This window comes from Dysidea avara, chromosome 3 (genome assembly GCF_963678975.1).
Source record: "Dysidea avara chromosome 3, odDysAvar1.4, whole genome shotgun sequence".
NCBI classification, from domain to species: Eukaryota; Metazoa; Porifera; class Demospongiae; order Dictyoceratida; family Dysideidae; genus Dysidea; species Dysidea avara.
Window position 1 is genome coordinate 6,791,316 of NC_089274.1, and position 9,901 is coordinate 6,801,216.

Below are 9,901 nucleotides of genomic sequence, written 5' to 3' on the forward strand. Positions count from 1 at the left end.
CGTAACCTCCCCTAGATAATGAATACCTGAGCTAGTTAATATTCACAAAATTGTGAGCATCACATCCCCCAAATGTTTTCTCACACAGCTACTGTACGTGAAGTATCACAAGAAAAAATGTGCACAGTTAGATGCGATTGTTTTATTAGAGTATATTCATAACTGATTCATCCCCTCCCCACACACATAGCGTACAGTATAACATTTACGTAATTACCGTCTCTTTTTGGTGGTGGTTCGCTGCTGTCATCTTGCAACAGTGCCTGATCAGGAGTGAAGCTTGTCAACTAGAGCTGAGTGAACCTAGACATAGACAACAAAAATACCAGTGACAGCATGCCATAAATACTAGACAAGTGTGCATCAGCTGAAAAATGCTTGCTGGCAAATTCTTCTGGAAAACAAAATACCTTAGTACACCCAAGATACTGCATGTTTACAAACAAAAATATCCCATAACAAGTTTCTGTTGAACACAGCCACAAAACTGACTTGTTGCATAGGAAAAATTTAAAACAGCTTTACATCATTTCAAGTGTGACAGGTGCTATGTTTTTGACAGGATAGACTGAAATCTTGAGTCTCATTGATGCCAAAAATTGTGAAGGATTAAGTGATTTATCAGGTACTATGTGCACCTTGTTAGCAGCATAGAGGCATTCAGAATGGCTATTGGAGAGTAATTTAATGGTTACTGTTTGAGAAAAACTGCACATGTATACTAAAGAACTAATGGTGGCCAAATTGTTATGATGATTGAGTTACTTAAACTAGCACCAATTACTTCAGAAAAACCAAAATTGCTTTCTTTCCCAGTTCTGGCATAACCAATGAACACCTAGTTGAAATTTGAAGGCCGTATTCTTCTGTTATGAGAACACAACTAAGCTGTGTCACATTTTTAAAAATATCAGCATATAGTTACATAGTAGTGTCAGACTCTTTCACCATTTTTTCTTCATTTGAAGTGAAAACTTGGAAAAGATACACTCTCTCATAAGCAAAGCGCCTAATAATAATTTATATAACTATTTGTCCCACCAACAATAGGTACGTAACATGGTACTATATATATATAGCTCACCTGTTCTGGCTATCTAGGGGAGTCAGAGCTAGGCAACTCCTGGGTGAATATATGTGAAGGTCCTGATCTTATCTCGGCTAGACTGGTGAAGGGGCTCAACATGGATGACATTGGTGACGGTGTCATGGAGTCTTTTTTCCTGGCCATGAGGCATAAGGATCATGTACACAAACTGACGCTGCTGTAGCAGGGCAAGACACAGGAGCAGCTAATGATGGGGTCTTGTGTGATCCATTGGTCTCAGGTGTCTGGTTGGAAAAAATCCTCCCACCAAATAGGATAGCTCTGCTTCCAACAGAGAGAGAAACCAGCCAAAATAACACTGGTCCAGCACATATTATGAATAGCTCTACTTTACAGTATTAAAACACATCACTGGCATGTGTACCTCAAAAACAGCCAACAACAATCAATAAAAATTGCAAGGGCAATGGATTTTCTACTGTGAACAACATGAGGAAACAAACAAACAAAAACAAGATTTTCTGTCTAAGGACACCTGTGCATACATAGAAGCAATAAATATGCAAGAAAACCATTGAGCAAGAGGATATCAATAAAATTATATTGAAACATGGACTGACCTATGATCCAGAAAGACTTTGTACTAGTTTCCAGTGGTGCTCAAAAGTTTTCTAGACTTTACACTAAGCAACTGGAACCCTGAGCAATCTGAGAGTACAGAAGACCATAAGTTCAGAGAATCATGCAGTAAGATGTAATAGGTCATGAACTGTGTGACATAAAATCATTAGATTAACAAAGGAAATTAGACCCGATTATACTAGCTTCTGACATAACAACTTCCTGACCACCGCATTCTCCTATGGCATGACATTCCTGGATCATGACAAATGACGTTTATGGCGTGATAATGTTGACAATGTTGAACGAAATAATTACATTTTCATGTAATTATCTAGTAAATACATTTCCTGTATATACAATACACAATAATTATGTTCTGTCAGCTGCTTTGTTATGGCAAACATAGCACATATGGAACTTGGCAAAAAGACATGTATATACGACTAAAACTGTTATTGTATTGACTGCACCTCAAACCTGCATGGTCTGTTTGGTGCTAAGAATTATTAATGTTATGCAGACACAACTCTAAAGGCTGTTTATTTGTTTGCAAAGGGAGGCCATTTCTTCCAGTTGCTCATCATTATTACTATTACGCTTTAATGTAGCTCTCAAAAAAGGACTACATAAACCAAACAGTGCTTGTAACATTGTTAATAACAAATCTACCATTTACGCATCTATATACTCCTGAACTAACTTGGGAAAGTTGTTTAGTAACAGTTTCTTCTCATGCTGAAGTCTCTCCTGCTCAACACTGAACCTCTCGATCAATTGCAGCTTCATGATAGGGAAGATGGTACTGAGGAGGATGCAACCGAATATGTGAGTGGCCTCAAACTTTTGTAGGCAGTCACAGAAGATGGGAACGTGACAGAAGCAGAACCACCTGTGTTAGACACATTGTGTAAAACCTGCACACACATCACATTGCCTGCAGGCATAGTAAAATTGGATGCTTTAAAAATAGTTGACTTTATTGTCCATACTTAGATGATAATTGTCTACCACTCTGTACAGTGAGATACTGTAATATGGGAAAGAACATTTAGCGGAATGGTGGAAACGGCGGAATTGGTGGAAACAACTAAATTGTCATTTCCAGATTACGAACAGCCTAAGAACACTCATTAGTAGCGTGAAGACTCAATAACTGTTAGCTAGAGCTCACCAAAATTCTCTTGGAGCGCAAACTTGTACTAATGACCACCTTACCGAGATAAAATTAATAACAGCCTTCGTTCCTCATTTAGTTTTGCTCATGAGTGTGCAGAAAGACAAACATATAGATACAAAGCAAATTCAGGAAACCAGCCATGTGCCCACAGCTGGCTGGAGTGAGTGTGCGTCTAGTTAAAAACTTAGAAAATTCTCTGTTACAACAAACATGAAAAACTCAGTAGCATACAATAAAACACATACTTTGGATGGTGGGTTTTTCAAAAGGCAGGGTACCCAGGTAACTTTGCTACTAACATATGTTTCCTCAAAAACTGAAACAAGAACACATACATCCTCTTTGTATCTTGGTCCTTCTCCTCATTCTTCATCTGAACTAACAGGCTCTCCATGTTAATCACAGTACATACTATCCTATCCAAGTCTTCTGAACTTAATCCTCGTAAGTCATTGACATGTAGATCATATGTATGCTGACAAGCCTTAATTACACAAGTCGAATGAGTTGTACACTGGATTGTCTGAATGTGTTTGGCCACTATGGGGGCATAGATAATTAACTCTCGTTAATTATCTATGATGGGGGTGCCATCCCTGACAGCGACAACCATCTTGCTGTGAAAAGTTTATGAAGTGCGTTAATTATAAGAATACACTAACCTTACATTTGTTATACCGCTTCTGTTCGGGTACTGTTTTAGCTGGCTTTTTCTGGGCTACCTTCTGTGGCGTAGACCCACTACGTCGCGCTCCTTTGGGTGCTGATATGCTCAATGACATCTACGCTGACCGAGACCCTGACAATGAGATTCGGGCCTCGATGACATTGCTGACATCACGATTTTTGTACCCGCTTGCCCGAAATTTTAGCAGGCAATAACGCTAGGATTTAACAATGGCAGAAGCGGGGGCCGAATTCAACAGAGGAAACATTTTCAGGGGAGATGATGGTCACTACTTAGCTACCTGCAACGCAAAGATATGACGGATGGTGGAGAATGCCGTGTTAATATATACAAGTTAACATTGATGTTCTGGCATCATCGTCTAATCCAAAAAGGGCCTTCAACCTGAAAAATCCAAGGTGAAAAAAGATGTGAAATCCAAGGTGGCAGCCAAGATATTAGGTTAACGGCAATTTAGGTAAATTTGTGTTGATTGCCTCCTCCAGGTTCACTATAGGATTCAGCACCAAATCACCTGAATTGTTATCAAAAGTTCTGCCATTAACCTACCTGTGACCATCAGGCAACCATTTCTTGCTGGCCACCACCTTTGAATTCACAACTCACTTTTTTGAAGACCGCACCCTTTTTTTTTGCAGCTTAGCTGTTTTTGGTCACTTCTTTTTGTATTTCTTTTAACTTGTATGATGAGGATTATGAAGGAGAGTGAGATACTTGTTTAGCTATATACATGTACATTTATTTAGTAATTTAGATTGATCATAATTATCACATTATATAGGTTGCTTGCAGCTGAATACTCTATAGGGAAAAGTGTATGTAACTGAAGTTTCTACAGGGAGATTTGTTATGTAACTTATAGACTGCCGTGGTGAAACTCCACAGAGTGACACGTAACCTAACTAAACTGTCTACAGAAAGAATTGCAACATGGCTAAACTTTCTACAGTATAGTTTTTCTTGTAGCTGAACTCATTACAGAGTGACTTGCAACGTAACTGAACTCTCTACAGGATGATTTAATTCTAGCTGAATTCTCTGCAGAAGGTGATTTGAAATGTAGTTGAATTCTCTACAGGTTGACTTGTTTCTAGCTCATCTGTCTACAGGGTAATATTATATGTTTCTAGCTGATCTGTCTACATGCTGGGTGACTTGTTTTTAACAGAACTCTCTACAGGGTGACTTGAAATGTAGTTGAATTCTCTACAAGGTGACTTGTTTCTAGCTGATCTCCTTACAGGGTGACATTCACCAAACTCTATAGGGTAACTCGCTTCTAGCTGATCTCTCTACGTGACTTGTTTCTAGATGAACTCTCTACAGGATGCTAACTTCGTTACTTGTAGTAATAATATTATGTAATATTATATTCATTACAGTAACTATATTACTTAGGTAACGCGTTACATTCGTAAGTAAAGTAACTTGAGTTATATTACCTGTTTTTATAACGTATTTCGTTATATTACTTAGTTACCACAAAAGTAATAATATTACATAACGCGTACTTCTAGTATGTAATGCGTTACTCCCAACACTGAGTAGTTGAGAGGTAAGTGGCAGTTGTACTGACAGGTGTTATGGTAAATGTTGATAAACCATTATAGTAATGTCGGACCATCCATCGTGCATGATACAGACGCGTAGGTTTGTTCGTACACATAGCACTTTTAAGAAGCAATCGCCAACTCAGTTTTATCCAATATCATACTACAACAAGAGGTCTATAGGTGAATTTAATGAACATCATGTAGTGTGCTAATTAACATTTCCAGCTATGTTTTCAAAAACCATACATGCCATCTGCTACTGTTTGTTACATGCAGTTGTATTGTAGGTTGAGTAGTATGTTCGTGAACTTTTTTGTGTCAGTGCATCCTACAATATAAAGAATTATGAAACTGTGTATAAGTACATAGCCTTGCATGGAGTACCTTCAATTCTTGGAATTGTGGGATAATAGAATTACGAATTGAGCTACTAGCTAGCTATAATGTTCTTAAAAATTGTTATTGTGGTGGCTGACTATATACATGCACTATCACATATATTAATATCGATATAATCTTGAATACATTTTGATTTTTGAATGTTTTTAATTCACTGCACATATAATTAAAGTGGACAATTCCCTTTCTATCCCAAAACAAATTATGTTAAGTACATTCATAATACATGATGATGTTGACTGACTATAGAATACAAAAATTTGTAATCATTGATGCAAGTGATTTGTTGATAGTCCTGTAGTTTGCTTATTTTCATATAAACATGTACAAAAAATAAAAATCTGGAAAAAAATGATAGATAATACTGCATGATCTAAAATGCCAAAATTTTTACAATTTGTTTACATTGATGTTACATTTGAAGAATGCTACATCATCAACAACAAATTCAGGATTATCCAGTATTGATAGTGGAGCAAATTTAGGACAACCAGATGCTACATTCATGTCCGATTTTGGACGATGAAAACTAGTACTGGTTGGGTCGGGTCTAAATGACTGTACAATATTGTTGTTGCCTTTCTGGTTCACTAATGTCATTGTCGCCATATGCTGAAATGGCCATTCTAGTAAAGCATCATATTCTCCCTTCATGATGGTAAGGAAATAAGATATGTAATGTCCCTTGCCACTACTGTCACCATCTAAATACACACGTAGACACAGTCTGTATCCAAACCTACTGGCGTAAAATGGTGCTGAATATAAACTGACAGTCTTTCCTAGTTGAGCATCCCTCCTACGTCTAGTGATATCTGGTATCTTCCATATGTAGTGACCATCATATGAAGTAGCTTGAAGTGTTTGTAAGGTGAGAGACACTTCCTCATAAGTATGGTTGATCTCATTAATACTAGCTTGCAGGGTGGCTAGAAGGTCCTCAACTCCAGTCAGTCTGAAAGAAATATCTTTTTGCTTGCTTTGAGCTTCAATGATTTGCAAGACATTTTCTTTGTGCTTAGTACCGTCCATTTTTTCATGTATTTTGTCTAATTCAGAATAAATTGATTCTTCTAAAGTATTCAAACTACTAATACTGGTGATGCCATTTGGCCTCTGAGGTGAATGAGGGGATTGGTACTGTTTGGAAGATAAATATTTACAAATTAGGAGAATATGATCCTTCTGGGATTCGTCCATGTGCTTTGCTAATTCTTTATCATTTCTAGCGGCCTTAAATTGACAGCCCAGAAAGTTGAAATTACACTCGGCATCATCAAATTGCAATTTTGGAACCTCCTCACTGCATCCTCCATAGGGATTTGATACCTTGACTAGTTGACATCCCTCCTTCAAGTGTTTCTGCAAATATCACGTACAGTCAAACATGTAACATGTATACCCATGCATGGACTGGAATCACAGTATTAGTATTAAATTAATATGGACAAATGAATATAATTTACCTGGTAATATCGATACTCTCCAGTCCAATTACAATGAGGACAGCTGACTACGCTGAAATCAATTTCCTTGGCTATTGCCTTGTCATGAAAGTACTGTATACGAAAGAAAATCATAGTTTGATAGCTATATAGCTCAGTAATCGACATGTGTGTCTTACCCCAGTAAATTCGACATTTGTCTGACACTGTTCACAGAAGAAAGTTGGTGAACTATAACATACTCAGGATCAACTAACTATTAGGCATCTATCATAGACTATACCTTTGCTGCTTTAGTTTCATAGCACAGGGAGTGCATATTCGATGACTGCATTGAAGTTGTAGGGGTCCGTTTAGTAAAAAGCCGCAACGAACACATTGTAGCCGCTCATCCACTGTATTCAGCTGGACGAGCGAAGTTTTTGTTACCGCATGTATAGCCGTGATCATTCGAGAGATTCAGAAGTTTCGCAATAATTGTAGTGGAAGTTGTGTCATGAGGTTTTTATGTGCAGACTACAGTGATTACATGGGCGCGCCCCTATATTATAATTTACGGTCAACCGTGTTTCTCCGCGTAACAAAACATTACGAGTGACCTTTTGGTGACTGTTTTAATCTTGGCTAGGAGTTGAACACGATCACAGCGAGATCACCAAGTTACCAGATGGCCTACGCGATGACGATGTGGGCTCGGCGGGTATATAGCGCTCCGACATAAGAGTACGTAAACACCAATTACTACATGATTATGATTATGATTATGATTAAATACGGGTAAAGGCACAGCCTGCATACCCGATCAATGCAGTAATTATACAAAAATAACTCTTGAATCAATTAAATAACTTATACAAAAATAAATCTTGAATCAATTAAATGACTATCTAATAATGATTTAAAAGTGTTAATCGAAGAACTATTATATATATACATCAAATATTGTCACCAAAAGGACACAAAATACCCAGTACCTCACTAGTGACTACCTGGGCTCTGATATCACTGACATCGTTGCATGACGTTAGTGTAAAGTTTATCTTTTTTGCAGTGCCGGCAGTATAAAGTTTAGCTCTTATGTGATTTTTTTAAGTTCTAGAATGGTCTTCTACGGGCTTGTTATTGTGTCCGCACTGTTCCTTAGTCATCAAACTGGCGTCATTAGTGCAGGTAGGCAGAATAGCATTTTCCTAAATTCCTGGCAGCTTTATTTTAAAAATGAAGCGGGGTTTCAAGTGTAGTAAGACTAACTCATGTGATTACTTATTAAGATTATGTATATAGCCAATGTTTGAAGTGTTGTACAATAAGTATGCGCACATGTGTGATTGAGAGAGAATCAATAATTGTGAGTCATTGTGTGTTGCTCGCCTGCGGACGATTACATTGGCGTTGTCGGCAACGTTTCTCGCCCTCGTCGAGTTCCTCTTCGTCAAAGCTTAGAAACCGTGGTACCGTACCGTACCGTACCGTGCCGTGGTACGGTACCCTGTAAAGCGAGTGGAGTTTATTGTGTGGTTCAGTGTGTTGGCCATTTGTTTCGTCTATAGGGGGCTCAGGGAGCGGATTGACAGGACTCAGCCTCAGTGTATCTGCTGTTTGCAGAGAATGGCCAGCAAACCCGTAGTTTTACCGGAGATCTTCCAGGGCAACACCAGTTGGGACGATTGGTTGGAGCACTTTGATCGAGTAGCAGCTGTGAATGATTGGACGGCCAATGCAACTAAGCTTAAATGGCTTAAAGTCCGCATAACTGGTAAAGCCGCAGCAGCGTTGAGACGTCTTCCGGATGAAACAAAGAATGATTATGGAGCTTTGACTGAGGCGCTCAAGAAACGTACGTTTCGAACCAGCGAGCAAGAAAGACTTGTATATGGCAGATTTACAGGTCAGAATGAAGCGCAAGACGAAGACTGGGCGTCCTTTGGTGACAGTTTGCGTCTGTTGACGGAGAAAGCTTACCCAGGTTTACAAGATGAAGCACAGGAAGTGCTAGCTCTCAATCACTTCTTAGCACAATTGGAACATCCACAGATAAACTTTGCTGTGAGACAAAAGCAGCCAAAGACAGTTGACCAAGCTGTACAATACACTATGGAAGCTGAATCATATTTGAACTCATACAAACGGACCACTAATGCTATGGTTCCTACGCATCCAGGCCTAAAGGATCCTGATCAATCAGTAGCAGCTGCAATTAATAGAGAAGACTCACAGTCAATGATGCCTGCAATCATAAGCAATTGAGATTCAATTAAAATCAGCAGCCAAGCCTAAGAGAAAGTGGGATAATTGTAGTACCACAGCTAGCACCAGGTAGACAAACCCAAGCAGCTGGTCAGCCTTCTAAGTCAATTGTATGTTTCAAGTGTGGTCAAGAAGGCCACTTTGCACGGGGCTGTGCAGCTGGAGTCACACAGCAGCAGCAACGTACTGTTTCTAAACAGCCCATGAATGCAGTAACCAAAGCAGACAATAGTGACAGTGAATCTGACAAAAGTGACCAGTCAGTGAATACAGTGATCCAAAGAGACAACAACACCCCTCCTACTGAAGATTTGATTCCAGTGAGCTTGTCTACAGTCACCCCTATTGACTACAGTCTGCTGGGAACCATTAGTGGCATACCTGTGAAATTCCTAGTGGATACTGGAGCTGCAGTGTCCATTCTGAGTAAACAGGTTTGGAATAAGCTAGCTCAGCAAGGGGTAGGTTCCCTAGACACAGTGTCTGGCAAGAACTTGGTGGGTGTGGAAGGGTCCCCATTCAAATTGTTAGGGATAATCAATCTACAAATTGTGTTTGAACAGCAATCTTTTGATGTGTGTTTCTTAGTTGCAGACTTCCTGACCAAGGCTATTTTGGGCCAAGATTTCCTGGGGAGGTACCACTGCATTGTTGATGCTGGTAAAAGTCAGGTCACTTTTCCCAATGTTGGTAGGGTAGTGCTAAAAGCCGGAATGGAAT

General features: G+C 39.0%; 2 protein-coding genes across 2 annotated transcripts; one reads left to right on the forward strand and one right to left on the reverse strand.

Moving 5' to 3' along the window:
• The first annotated feature begins 3,421 nt into the window (after positions 1 to 3,421).
• LOC136249128 (uncharacterized) lies at positions 3,422 to 9,864 on the forward strand. Its single transcript, XM_066041069.1, has 2 exons — positions 3,422 to 7,657; positions 8,485 to 9,864. The coding sequence occupies exon 2, from the start codon at positions 8,543 to 8,545 to the stop codon at positions 9,179 to 9,181; it is 639 nt and encodes a 212-aa protein (XP_065897141.1). The 5' UTR covers positions 3,422 to 7,657; positions 8,485 to 8,542; the 3' UTR covers positions 9,182 to 9,864.
• On the reverse strand, positions 5,653 to 7,429 carry LOC136249123 (TNF receptor-associated factor 3-like). Its single transcript, XM_066041061.1, has 4 exons — positions 7,218 to 7,429; positions 7,114 to 7,165; positions 6,956 to 7,048; positions 5,653 to 6,851 (listed from the first exon to the last, which is right to left on the reverse strand). The coding sequence occupies exons 1-4, from the start codon at positions 7,382 to 7,384 to the stop codon at positions 5,880 to 5,882; spliced, it is 1,284 nt and encodes a 427-aa protein (XP_065897133.1). The 5' UTR covers positions 7,385 to 7,429; the 3' UTR covers positions 5,653 to 5,879.
• Positions 9,865 to 9,901: the final 37 nt, after the last annotated feature.